This window comes from Solea solea, chromosome 12, assembly GCF_958295425.1.
Source record: "Solea solea chromosome 12, fSolSol10.1, whole genome shotgun sequence".
NCBI classification, from domain to species: domain Eukaryota; kingdom Metazoa; phylum Chordata; class Actinopteri; order Pleuronectiformes; family Soleidae; genus Solea; species Solea solea.
Genome location: NC_081145.1, coordinates 13,341,227 through 13,355,318, shown reverse-complemented (window position 1 = coordinate 13,355,318; position 14,092 = coordinate 13,341,227). Strand labels below are relative to the sequence as shown.

General features: G+C 41.4%; 1 protein-coding gene across 1 annotated transcript in view; it reads right to left on the bottom strand.

Moving 5' to 3' along the window:
* LOC131470082 (synaptotagmin-7-like) overlaps positions 1-14,092 on the bottom strand; it is a 50,031-nt gene that overhangs the window by 5,719 nt on the left and 30,220 nt on the right. The window contains exon 2 of the mRNA XM_058645613.1: positions 5,047-5,150. Within this exon, the coding sequence (XP_058501596.1) occupies positions 5,047-5,150 (104 nt within the window). The remainder of the gene's footprint in view (positions 1-5,046; positions 5,151-14,092) is intronic.

Here is a 14,092-nt window from a genome sequence, read left to right as displayed (position 1 = left end):
GAAAGTAAAGTTGGTTAGAGTTCATTGTTGTGTTACTTTTTTTAAGGTAAAAATAAAATAAAAGACAGAGAAGCTGTTACCTTGTCAACAAATTAAAGACTTGATCTCACAAGGCCAGTGCAGACAAAAGATTTTAACAAAAGGACAGGTTTACAGTCTGTCGAGGAAAAACCGGTGCATCCAGAGAACTCAAAACTCAAAGACAAAAGAGAATGGCACAGGCAGCAGGAAACACAGCAGGACTGAGAATGGGCAGCTCAGGGACAAGTGAACACAGCTATATCATTTCTGAGGAGGGAAGACAATCACAGAGGAGCAAAACTAAAGACAGGATGTCAGAAAAAGACACACAAAGAAATAAACTTCAGAGCTAACCGTTCACAAAACAAGGAACAGCATGACAATCTCGATCTCATGCTCAAAAACAAGTCTGGAGAACATTCAACTGAAAACCCAGGAGGACTTTTTCATTTCTCAGGCTTTCCAACTTTATCTTATGATATTTAGGGGTTTTGGTGTAGTGGTTAGCACTCCTGCCTTTGCAGCAAGACCACCCAGGTTTGGGACCCGGTCGGAACAAGAGCCTTTCTGCCTGGAGTTTGCATGTTCTCCTTGTGTGTGTGTGTGTGGGTTTTCTCCAGGTTCTCCAGTTTCCTCTCACAGTCCAAAAACAAGCAGATTTGGCAAATTGGACACTCTAAATTGACTATAGGTGTGAGAGTGGATGGTGGTTTGTCTCTGTGTGTCCCTGTGATGGACTGGTGACCTGCCTTTAGCCTCATGTCAGCTGGGATTGCCCACCTTCATGTGGAGGATAGAGTCGTTGAAGATGGATGGATTGTGTCAGATTATGTGGTTTTGTATTTTATCTATCTTATCTTTATTTATAATATCTGATCCAATAATTTGTTGGACCAGTACCAGAAACCGATACTGAGTATTGTATCGACCCATCCCTAATCAATAGAATGTTTACAGAAATATTTGCACTGCAAAAAAGATATCCACCTCTTTGTTATTTAAAATTCTCTATATCTGGGTATATTTGTATTTTTCTTGTACATTTAAGTATCCCCCCCCTCACAGATGAGACTTTAAATTGCCCAGACTGATGCTGAGGGTTTCCTGAAGAATCCAGACATGGGAGGAGATGGAGTGAAACTACCACTCTCTCCGCCCCAGCTGGCAGTGCACTGCCTTCCAACACCCAGCTGTGTTTGTTTGTTTGAATTAGCAGGCAGCAAGAGTCGACATGTTCGCTCAATATTACCCACATCACACCATAATTAGAGAGGAGTGCGCTACTAAAATGGCTGTCCGAGGGGTAAACCATCAAGTGATCATTCGTTTTTCTGCATCTGTCAAAACATTTTTCTTTATACCCGAGCTCTTCTGTAGTAGTAACTGACATCCAGAAGCATGTAATCGCAGAGGCATAAACATTTACAGATTACTAGGAACACTGTGACAGGTCGAGACTCAACTGTGACAGATCTTAGAAATTCTGTAATTATTGATTCACACATCTCCTCTGTCCTCTGATTGGCAGTATTACAATACTCGCCCTAACAACCATGAACTCCTAACTCCCAGTTAATGCAATTCAAATGTTGAAATTTGTTGATACAAGCACAACGGTGGTTGCATCCAGCTGTGCGTCCAGTCAGGTTAAATCTTAATTCTAACAGAAAAATGTCATGGATCAAACGGTTAAGGGCTCACAGGAGGAAGCTTAGGGCTTGTGAATGCCAAACAGCTGCTGGCGCTCAAACAGATGTTACCTGCACCGCTGCCAATATGCAAAAACCTGCAATAAAAGCTCCTGCTGACAATCATCAGATCCACAACATAAGAGGCTAATAACCATGTGATGCTCATTGTATCTAAACTCCTCTGTATGCTTTGTCATTATCACTATTGTCGACAAAGAACAAACAATAAATCTGTCAATGGAGACTTGAGTAATCCAAGGTTGTTGTAAAATAATACTTATATAAGACAATAGTGTTCAATATAGAGAAAAGAAATAGTGATGCAGGAAGAAGGCTTTGGGGTGACCACACATGAGGACTATTTAAATAAAGCCCATTGCACTGGTTGCCAAAGCTAAAACACCGAAAGCGCCTCGAACCCGAAATGTCTTGTCTATTAACCTACGAATCATAACAAAAACTGGCACAGGCCCACTTGCATCTGACACACGAAGCTTCAGGGAAACATTTGTTCTTATATAAGCTGACACTGTCAAAATACTACATTCAAAAATATCAAAAGACATGGACTGGCCAGAGGTGGCTTCTTTTTCTTTCTTCATTTTTCTTTTTTGAATAAGAACAAGTTTTTACATAATGAGATTTGCTTGTGTGTGTGTGTGTGTTTGTGTGTGTGTGCATAGAAAATGAGCCTGCATGGATATGTGCAGTACGTATGTATCGAGAGATAACCATGTTAATGCTGATTGTTATGTATATTTATTCCAATAATGTCTTCAGGGACTATGGCACTACCATGGATAATGGGAGAGAAAGAGATCAAGGGAAGTGAAGGAGTGTTTCCAACATGGGGAACAGATTGTATAGCTGCCGACTTCATGGTCGTTAATCACATAATAACAAATAACAATAACACATCTCCAGAATGATGACATAAATGAGGGGAGACACTTTTTGACAAGACGAGTAGTATTTGTGCTCCGTCATAGCACAGTGCATCATCAATAGCATGATTATCACCATAGAAGTGACGGCCATTTATCTCAGTCACACTTCATTATTATTATTTTTTTGTGTTTAATGTGGTTTTCCAGCAGTGAGTGGCTGCAAATCTTTCCCCAATGTAAGTGGTCAGAGAATACAAAGGGCTTCATTTGCATCTCAAAGGCTTCTTTACGGTACTTAATAGTAGGGATGCAACAATGACCCAATTTTTATATTAATCATTGTTAAAAATGTCACCGTCGCATAACCATATAAACGCCGGCTACACCCTCTCATAACAGAGGTTTTAGTCCAGTTTTTCTCTGTGAACAACAGCAGCACCATGAGGAAAACTCAACAAAAGTTACTGCAGGTGCGAGAGACTGACTGACTGACTGACTGACAGCGAGTAGAACACAAGTTTGGTGCAGCAGCTTAGAGTGGCGTGCAGCAACAAGATCAATTACGTGGACAACTGCAGCTGTGCAGCCATGGAACTACGCTTCAAACGCTTGTTACCACCTGACATTAAACAACAACTTCATGGCTACATCACCTCAACAACGGTTGACGAACCGAGCGCTCAGTGTTTACAGTCACAGCTAAAGGAATTCAGCACCTCAAATGTATTGCAACATTTACAATATCATGATCCAGCTGCACATAGAGATAATACACTAAACAATTACCAGTTAAAGGCTTATTATCTGCAATTTACTTAATGATACACTGAGCTGGTATGGTGAACGTGTCACAGTCTATATTGAGTTAAGAGACACAAAGCAGACACATAATCACTCCAGGGACAATGTAATAAAAGCTTTAATCAAAGACTTTCAGAAATATTGTATTGCATAGAGCGTAAAGAATAATAAAGTATTATAATTTTAATACCATCAAAATCTATAATAGCTGCACCCCCCATCCACCACAACCACACACATAAACACAGTACATAGACCGCAGGGAGTAAGAGTTTACAATCAAAGATTCCCTCTATGTAAGGGAAAGATATGGCAAACATAAAGAGGGTCACCACGGAGACCGAAGCACAATATCTTGCCTACAAGGATGCAGTTTAGATTTGTCTTCACAAGGTCACGAGGCCAGAAGATAGTCACCCAATCCCAGTCTCGGCCGACTGCGGCTCAGTGTCTGCTGCATGCCACCGTCACAAGATAGAAAATAAGATCCTTTTACAGCAGCAGCGCTCCGGAGAAGACCATAGGGACTTTCCAAGGTCTACCTCCGTCCACAGACGGAAGCGGAGACTTTTCACTGCTCCATTTACTATAAAGTGGAATATCAAATATAACACAATGTTCCAGGGAAGGAAGGCTGTTGTAGTGCTTTCATTTCAGTCTCTCCCCCACACACACACCTCATATCAATATCAACACCAGTGTTTTTAGGTTAAGGACAGAATGAATCAGAAATGAATTCACTTCACAGGCATGAAATAATTAAGAAAAATCAGTGAAGAGAAGTGAAACTCAGCCACAGAGCTGTGTCTTTCTGTAATCTGTCGCTGACACCACCCCCCCCTCCTCCTTTCACCAATCAAATTTCATACCCCATAATAACAATGATGTGCTTTCTATCAGAGGTCATCTGAGCTGTGTTTCTACTCAATGAGTAGTGGACTGGCACTGATGCTGCGTCAGCACAGTTTACTGCTGCTGCTGCTCATGTCTGAGAGATCAATGTCTTGACATCTGGACTGTTGAAGCTGTTACTGGCATGTAAGACGTACTGTAAGTGTAGCAATCCCTCTGCAGAGCCAACACATCTACTCGAGTGCATCTTTGAAGTGCTTTCACTTTAACTTATTGTGTGTAACGCGTCTCCCATAATCTAATCTGATATTTACTGTGACGTGTGCGGCTGACCTCTTGGCCAGGTCACCCTTCTCATACTCGTGGTATTTTTTGAACTACTTGACTGATAAAATATGTGCGAAACTGTGCATACTATTATAACAGGTTAAACCTTTTGTCTTTTGGGCAGTACCTTGTTGTGGTTCCTCGTCACATTTCATATGTCTTTAATTTGGGACAATTTCCATTGTTCATGATACATTATGATAGATTTGTCTATTGACCCTTGGAATTCTGTTGCTTTGGATACTTGTGCTTATGACTATTTATACACGCATTATGTAAAATACAATGGTGACGGACTATCTCTTACTTGTACTTTCCAATGCACTAACGTGTCCTGTCGTAAAGAGGACCACGTTTATTGATGCTCTAATTATTGAACCACGTCAGGGGAGCCAGTATACCGACAGTATATCTGTTTGTGAAACTCGGGTGTTCACGAATGAATGTGTGCGTCTGTGTAAACTCACCAGCTTGCGTTGACACCAACCGCAGACGCCACAAAGAGCCACCAGCCAAACAGCACACACTGTCACTGCGAGGGAGACCAGGAACACACTGAGGGACACTGAGCCTGCACGCACACACGGGAAAAGGAAGAAAGAGAGCGAGAGAATGAGTGATGCTTTGTGCACACGGGGATATTTTTCCTTTATTGGGTGTAAAATAATAACATGGACAGAACAAAGCTGATAGCATGCAACAATAAACGATTTCGTCAAAGAGGGGGGCAACCAAAAGCTGTGCTGCCTCCCTGTGCGTTTAATTGAATATCCAGACAGAGCTTCCATTTATTCCATTTATATATTCTGTCATAAGGAGCAGAGAAATACAATCTCATCACTTCCCCCCCTCCTTGTGCCAGAGCATTTCAATACCTTTCCAATAAGAGCTAGAGCCAGGCATCACTCAGTTGCACACACACATCACTGTCATGGTGTCACTGCTTGTTAACTGACAGGCTGAAAGTGAAGGCAGGGAGGAGGGAGACGAGGGAGACGAGGGAGGAGGGGAGGAGAGGCTAGGGAGGCTAAGCTGACAATACAAGTGAGCTCATGATTAATGGGTATCAGTAGATGCCCAGTGAGAGAGGCGGCTCTGGAAGAGAGTCATAAAGAAACATCATCTATTGCTGCTCATACGTGTCTCAGCGTGAGAGAGCAAGAGAGAGAGGGATTCACACATGCACCTGTGTGTCTGAGTGTATTTACATGCTGCTTGTCATACTTGCAGTACCCTCTAAAGCGGGTGAACGGCCTTTCTTCAAGACAACAGGGATATAAAACCTCACCGAGTTTTCATACGTGCACATGAGACGATACAAGCAACCCAGATTTCTGTGATTTATTTTTAACAACGGTGATACATCGCTGACAGAATGTGTTGTCACACTGCTGTGCGACAAACACTGACGAACACACGCGCTTGCCTACTCGGTGGATCTACTGCACCGTGTCTTGTGGGAGCAGACGAGAGTCTAAAAAGGAGGAGCAGCGGCAGGTAAACTTGTTTCATGTGGGAAATGAGAATGAGACTATGTTCCAGTTTTATGTGTATGTGACACTTGAGGCCACACATGCAGAGAGAAAAGAGCAAGTGCATAGAGAAGGACAAGTACCGTGAACAGCATAAACTGTTTGACTGAACAAGAAAAAAGAACAATTCAGTTTGGTGAATTTGCCTGTGGATTTATACAGAAATGGCAAGGACACAAAGGAAAATACTGGGCTGTGAAATAAAAGGTGTGGGCAACACAGTCTGTATACTCCACAGAAAGAGCTGGAGATGAATGAGGTTTGCCACATGCAAGTGGGCCTCAGTAAAACCTAAATAGATATTAATGTACATTGGCCTGATTCCAGGTTGTAAATATCCAACAATCAAACAAATAAAAATGACAACACCATCAATCAAGAGACGAGAATCTTGTCATTTTGCTTAACCATTTGAAATGTTACTGTAAATGAGAGTGACGAGTTGTATGAGAGAGAGAGACACGTTTTGATTGTAGTGCTCTGCAAATGACCGCACACTTCCACATGTTCAATAGCTGTGCCACCTTACTTACGGATACAATATGCGCCCCTAGTGGTCGTATAAATAACAGCAATCTGTTGTCATGAAGTAGCTTCAATGGCGGTTTCCACTGGCAGTTTGCTTAGTGATTAAAGCATTGTACTTTGGTGTGATCGACACAGTTTCAACTTCTATGTTAGACTTTTACACACGATACCACGTAACATCTTTGCCCTGCCTTACTTACTGCCTTGCCCTGTCTTTTTTTTTTTTTGGCCATAATCCTAACCTCACTCAAAATGACCCATAGTTACGTTTCAGTTGACAGGACAGGTTGTATTCTGCGTAAAAACATTGCTCTGCAGCACCCACCAGTGGCCGAAATCATCAAGACATTTTAAGAATGTTAGATTTTTTTTTGGTCTGTGTGTGTTTTGAGTTGCATGGTTTTATTCCAACTGCAGCAGGATTTTCTTATTGAATTCCTTCATTTTCAGTGAGCAACACGAGTAGTCAGTGTGAGGCGTAAGTATGGGATCTGAAACAAAAGACATCTTGAGATTAACACTCTCCACTGAGTTTGTATCCGACAAAATCCCTGCCCATGTTAGTGCTCCAAGTGTGATCAGCCAGTAAGACATACTCTTGGTTGGCGTCTCCTGCAGGAATAAAACCCCAGCTCTCATGGTTGATGGAAATCAGCCCGACCACCTCAGTGATACAGTACAAATCCTTAACATCTAGAACATCCCACTCTCTGTGAGTATATCTCCTGACAACAGCAGCTGCCCCGTCTGGAAAAGACACACTCCTACTTCACTGACCTTGCTCCGATTATGAAAATGTAGATATTATCAGTTTTTTCACCAACACCCACAAATATTTCTTCTTTATTCATAGACATACATTTATGCCACTTCTAAGCACAAGAGGGTCAGTGAAACATGTCCAACCCCAGAATGATAAATATCTATTCATAGCTGTTCGGAAATAGACACAGACTCTAGACCATTCTACTGTTCATTCATAGAGTGGTCAATAAAGTTGAGTCCATTAGATACTATGACATCAGCAAAGGATCTTAAATAAGGAGAGCTGGTCTGCAGCTAAGGGCATGTATGGTATCTTCAGCACTAAGTGCCTCAGTGATGGATGTTTTTTAAGGGCTTGGAGAATCTGATGGATCTGTGAAAGCCAGCAGCTCATACGGGGCCTAAGGTCCTGCATTCTCCCTGAAGGTCGGAGGATGGGGGTGGTGGTTTGTGGTTTATGATGCGTGTCATAAAGACAAAAAGACTCAAAATAAAAAGCATCATCAAAAGGAGCCACATTACTGCACTGAGTGCAGAAAATAACTTCCTTTTTCGGTTTTTAGGAGTTACAGAGAAGCGCTGTGATGCATGCAGTGTAGAGAAATACGCCGCTGAGGTACTAGTGAGATGTGCAAATCTCAAGCACTTCAGCCGTGAAGAGAAAGAGGCATCATTATGTATGGGTATGAGAGGTCTGCACTACACACAGTTATCAAAGCACTCAGGAAATGCAAATCACATTCCTCTGGAGAAACAAAATAAATACACAGGACTTGTGGCTTGAAATAATCTAGCAGGTGACGCATTAGTGAGGTGAAAGATAAAAAAAATATGTAAATGGAGATAATTTCACAAGACCACTTAGTAATTCTTACTATATGGTAAGATTAAAAAATTCTTGCGGGGTAATGAATCACATCTAAAATGGTTCCACACAGTAAAAATGACAAATTGGTCCCTTTGGCCACAAGCCGTCCAAAGTCTGAGCACTCTTGAACTAAGTTACTTGTTTGTTTTAGATTTATTCCATGGCTATTTCTTTAATAAGCACCTTAAAAAACATCTTGATTATGGATTTATTCTGAAGGTCTTACTGTTTGTTTATAGAGATGGATACATATTGCCGGGTCCATTAACAAATGAGACCTGTCAATTGTGCCCAGCCCCTCCGATTTAAGAAGGCTACTCGCTTCCAAAGAACCATTTGCCTGATGAAGGCCTATAGTGCCAAAGCATTGCGATAAATTCATCACTGAAAGTTACTCGGTGGGCGGGATCTTCTGTTTGCTCATTTAAAAGCACCAAGAAGAGAAAATAACTGTGACAATGATGAAGTAAATGAGTTTACAACAGACCCTTTCCATGAAGAGGAAGATGAAGATGAAGAGAAGTTGTATTCAAAAGTCGTATTCACACCAGCCCTTCTAATTCGAATCCTAGTTCGTTTGTCCAGAAATACCGGTTCGTTTGGTTAGGTGTGAATGTGCAACCGAACTCTGGTCCGCGCCAAAGAAAAGAACTCTGGTCCGCATAAAGCATAGGTCTCGGTTCGCTTCAAGTGAACCAAATGCAGGAAGCGCACTACAACGGCATTGTGGGTAAACACAATCAACATACGCACGTGTAATTGTGTCGTGTGTTCACATAAACCCATAGGATCTGATGCAGCTCCATGTTTTGCTCTTATGTGGAGGAAACAGAAGTTGTCCTGCATTAAACAACAGATGAGTGAGTTTTCTTGTTTGTCTTGTCTTCTCCTTCAGTAATTCTTGATGCAGCGCCGCCTAAGGCGAGGAGGGGAATACATAATTCAAAAGGTTTGGTTTGTTTCACTAAAGTGCAGCGTGAAAGCAAACTCGGACCAGCTGCAATGTTGCAGCCCCCGATTGAACCGAGTGCCAAATCGTGCCGAGTCTAGCCCACTATTAGGTCACACAGGAGGATGAAGATGGATATTTCAAAAGCAAAGACAGAAGTACATCATGGATTAAGGAGGTTACACCGAGTGCTACAGTGGATGTAGGTGATGTGGCCCACATACAGTGAGCTAAGCCAAGCAGAAAGGGACCAGTCCTCGGGGGTAGAAGAAATTGCTAATTGGACGGGCAGAACTGGGGCAGTGTCCAGTCAGCAAAGCTGCCAAACGGCATCTTTGCGACTGCGATGCAGGTAGAGAGGGTTGTGCCTCAGAAGCTGTGGGTGCAAAGCTTGTAGCCTAATCGCCACATCAAAGTGCCCTCTTCTTGTACTGGAGCCTGGGTTTGGGCCTCTTTACAGCCAAGATAATCCCCAGATGTCTCACAGACATCTTCACAGCCGGTCTCCTCTCAGGCAGAATCTCAGGGCAACAGCAACATTACTTACTTCCACTTTGAAAATGATACTGAAAGTTTGAAATTCCTACCATTGACCTTCTGGCTTAATTATACACCGTTTTAATTGCTTTTTTTTATTATTATTTTAACACACACACACACACACACACACACACACACACATATATGAAGGCATTCAAACCAGATATTTCTCCTTTGCTCAGTTGCACAAAATAATTTGTGTTGAAAGAGCATAAAATTGATTCACACGTGGAACACTGGATTGTCAAATGAACTAATAAGGTGATATTTTAAACAGTGATTTCTAAGTGCTGTTAAAGCTTAGTTCAGGATACAACGATAACTGTTTTTTAGTAAATAAAAAATGTATTTGATATTAGGTTACAAGTGTGACATGTACAGGTGTATGGGAATTGAAGTGACTACAATTTGCACAACTTAACTGTTTATATTGTCTGATTCTAATGTTCACTTGTGGTGACCCTGCAGTAAGGTCATTGTGGAACTGCAGCCAATGCAAGGTGAGGCTCGTCCTTCTCTTTATTTTAATGTTCAAATCTAATGTTTAAGCAGACAGTGAATGGACTTTGAGAACACAGTACTTTCAACTGGCTTTTCACAAACTTTTTAACCTCTTAGCATCATTCCATTTTGCCTTCTAATTTACTGTGATGTTTTCTTTTACTGTGCTTATTCATATACTGTAGTTATTCACGGTGTGTGGGGTTTGGAATATGAGGTTTAGTTATGGAGTTATGGTGCAAAGTTGTCACAGCACAACAAGGTGAAAATGTAAATTGTGATGCAATAGACACCTGCAAACGGCATCTGTGTTGTTGGAAGAAAGCTACATAGTTGCCAACAGTGCTGTGGCACACTGAAAGGATGACCTGTTCTTTTTGTAAAACAGAACGTCATTTGAAATCGGACAGAGGAGAGATGATTGACAGTTCTCTGCCCCGTGCTAACTTTATTGTGAAGAATGTAGCACTTGGTCTTGGCATTTGTCTTTTTACGACTAAAACAGTGAGACAGATATTTCCTTCACGTCAACAGCTCCTAAGTTTGATTTACTGACAACACTCTGGATAAAATTAAGGTTTATATCTACAGCACCTTTAAAAACAACCTCAGTTGAGCAAAGTGCTGCACAAACAAGAAAATAGACAACACTTAAATCTGAAATGTGCACTGAGATGATCATTGTAAAACATATAGTAACTCATAAATAATATAAGCTGTTTTTTCACAATAAAGACCAAACAAATCTTCCTCAACCAGTGCTGAAAGCTAGCATGAAGAGATAAGTCTTCAGCAGTTTAAGGTAAGCTGTTCCAGTTTAGTGCCATCTCTTCAACATTAATCTCATTCTGGAAGAATCAAGAGTAATTGGCTTGAAACAGGTTGTAACTAAATTAACCACCTTATGATCGTCAATCTGCAATTAGTTCATCATTCTTAAATGTGATTCTGGCCAAATTCTGGCACGGCTTCTGTCCGCAGTGGACAGACCAGTGTCTCACGTGCGGCAACTCATCGAGGCATGTAGAGACACCAGTGGAATGTTGGCAGGTAGAGCCAGAGCACCTGTGGCGACACCGAGTGCCCCTTGCACCCCCTGCAGTGAAGCGGGAGCTTTGCTGTCTTTGTGTCCCTGCACGCTCGCTGTGGCTCAGCTGTGGCACTGCTGTTCTGTCACAGAGGCTGTTGCACAGCACGAGTATACGAGAACTGCCGCCCACACTCTGTCTGCTCTCGGAACAGAGATAAGATCCATCTCATCCCAGTGACAAGTCGGGCAGGAGTTGGACCAGCAAGACGTCATGTGACACATGCCTGGTGTCACCTCTAACGGCACTGTCGCCTTATTAGCGCCTCCGTGTCAGTTCACCTATAGTGTATGATTCACCTGCCAAATAGCTGCTGATTTTTGCTGTGGTTGATATTATCCTGCCTCTGCTTGGTTTACGTAAACAGAAAATGATGCCACATCATTCGCATGCTGCGTCCTTCATCGGAAAAAAACAGGCTTCGTCAAGCAGAACTATCAGATCTGACTGAGGCAGCATTTGTGAGTACACTGTACACCAGCATGCCGGGGGCAGGAAAACCTGTACTGCGTCAAGCTGTCGAACCAGCAGGAGAATTCACAGCTGAAACTTTCCCCTGTCGAGCTTTTCTGTGTTTTCAGTCATACTCCAACCTGTTTGCATCTGACTCACTTTACTAGCACTGTGTGTCTGCTGCCTCCATCTGTTTTGACATAAAACAAATCTCTTATGTGCAGCATGGGAACACAAGATCGAAACATCGCTATACCAAGACATCGTGTAAACTCATTTGATTTTAATTTAAAATAAAAACAATTATATTAAAAAGTTACATTTTTATGTAATTATAGCATAATATACAATCATATATTGCTTTTTAGAAAACAACCATGTTCCCAGTAAGATGCTCAATAATGGAATTCACTACCAAATCAAATCAAATCAAATCAATTTCAAATATACATTATTTGACTTTGAAAGTTCAATGTTGTCTCACTTTAGTTTGTTATAATGTGTGTGCCTTCTGATATACCGGTTGTTATGTATTTCATTGTGCTGTATTCTCATGTATTTGCAACTTTTAAAATGCATTTTAAATACAAACGCCCAACTAGTGACTAGAGTTGCAAATTAGCAACTGCTATAAACTCTTTGCGCAGCACATTAAGCGCCATGCTCCATCTTGGAACTAAGTTAAAGTGCATTGCCTCATTAAGTGAATAGAAAAAAAGCTTTGTCATAAGTAGATTAGAGTAATACTGTCTGAATATTTGCCCATTTGATTTACTGAAATATGCATAAACAGAATAAGTAGATGTTCTGGTATAAACACTGATGACATAATGATAGAAATTATAATATATTGTATAGCACACTTTTCCCCAACTGATACTTTTCACTTATTACAACGCAGGCAACGTTTTGAGAAACTAAACTCAAGAAGCCAAATATGAAATGATTCTCTTTAATGTTGTGATCTCCGTGGGATGTAGTCTATATTAATGTTATCTGTTATGATTCTGATCTAATGAGTGAAGATATCATTTCGGGGGGGTATCTATTTCTCCTGAGGTCCTTGATAAGGACTTTATACAGTACGCATGGTCTTCATCTATCAGACAATCTATCACTGTCTCCGCCATCATTTTCTCCCCAAGCTCTGCCTCAGAAAGACAGAATTAACTGGTCAGATTGAAATGGATGACTTTCATATAAGCCACAAGGAGGACTCAATACATTAACCAAGGACGTCCTTCCCCTGCCTTTGAACGGGCACACTTGTTTTCCGATTTGTAAGTGCCCCAGTCAAGCATCAAAGCCACATTAACAATGGATTAGAGTCATATATCACAGGGTGATTCAAAAACATTAGTTTCAAAGAGACTCGCTCATCAGCCTGCTCCTGTTCTTGTAATGCACATTTAATGGTTCAGTTTACCAACTCGTTGCATACCGAGGTAACTGAGCTGTTACTGAATTGTTCCAGATCTGTTAGAGATTCAGAAACCTGATTTATTTGTCACTTAGTTGTGCGTCTTGGTCTCATGATCCTCATCAATGAGTAACCCACCACAGCTTCTCCATATTTCACCGGATTTCTCACCTTCACCCCCTTCAGTATCTGAACACTGGGACAAATGAATGTTATTTATATTCCAGAAACCTGCTTCTAGCTGCTTCCCACAGTAACACACAACCTATTACTCACTAGCACTGCTGGTGTCCTTGACTTTATTGACTAGAGCCTTCATGGTGGCTGTTGATAGTGTGGAGGTAGACTAGTGTCCATCTCAGTAATGAGCTGTAAACTAAATCAACCGTGACTAACATTATTCTGGGTACAGGGGCATTAAACTGCCTGTATATGCAGTAAGTAGGGTTACGGTTCACAGTAAAACAGCACCAGATTAACAGAATTGCTTTACAACACCTCCCTCTATAAATTTCACGAGTTGGGGGAAAATACTGTCTATAGCTACATTTTTTAATGTAATTTTAAAATTGGAATCATGTAAACGGTGTATATTTAAGATTATTACATGACATGTTAATATAACAGCAAACAACTTGTGTCTGAAGATTCAGGGCGTGATGGTGCCTTAGCAACTGAATTTCTCCGTCTAACCGGGCTCTGCATGGTTGAACCACAGTGGTTCAGACCAATCAGCATCCAACAAGGGAGAACTACAGAGTTTTAAAGCTCCAGTGCGGAATCTCTATCGCCCCCTGTGGACATCTAAGAAATGAACAATTAACACAGCAGTCTCTATGACCTACTTTATCCTCCTATCCCTACCCAGT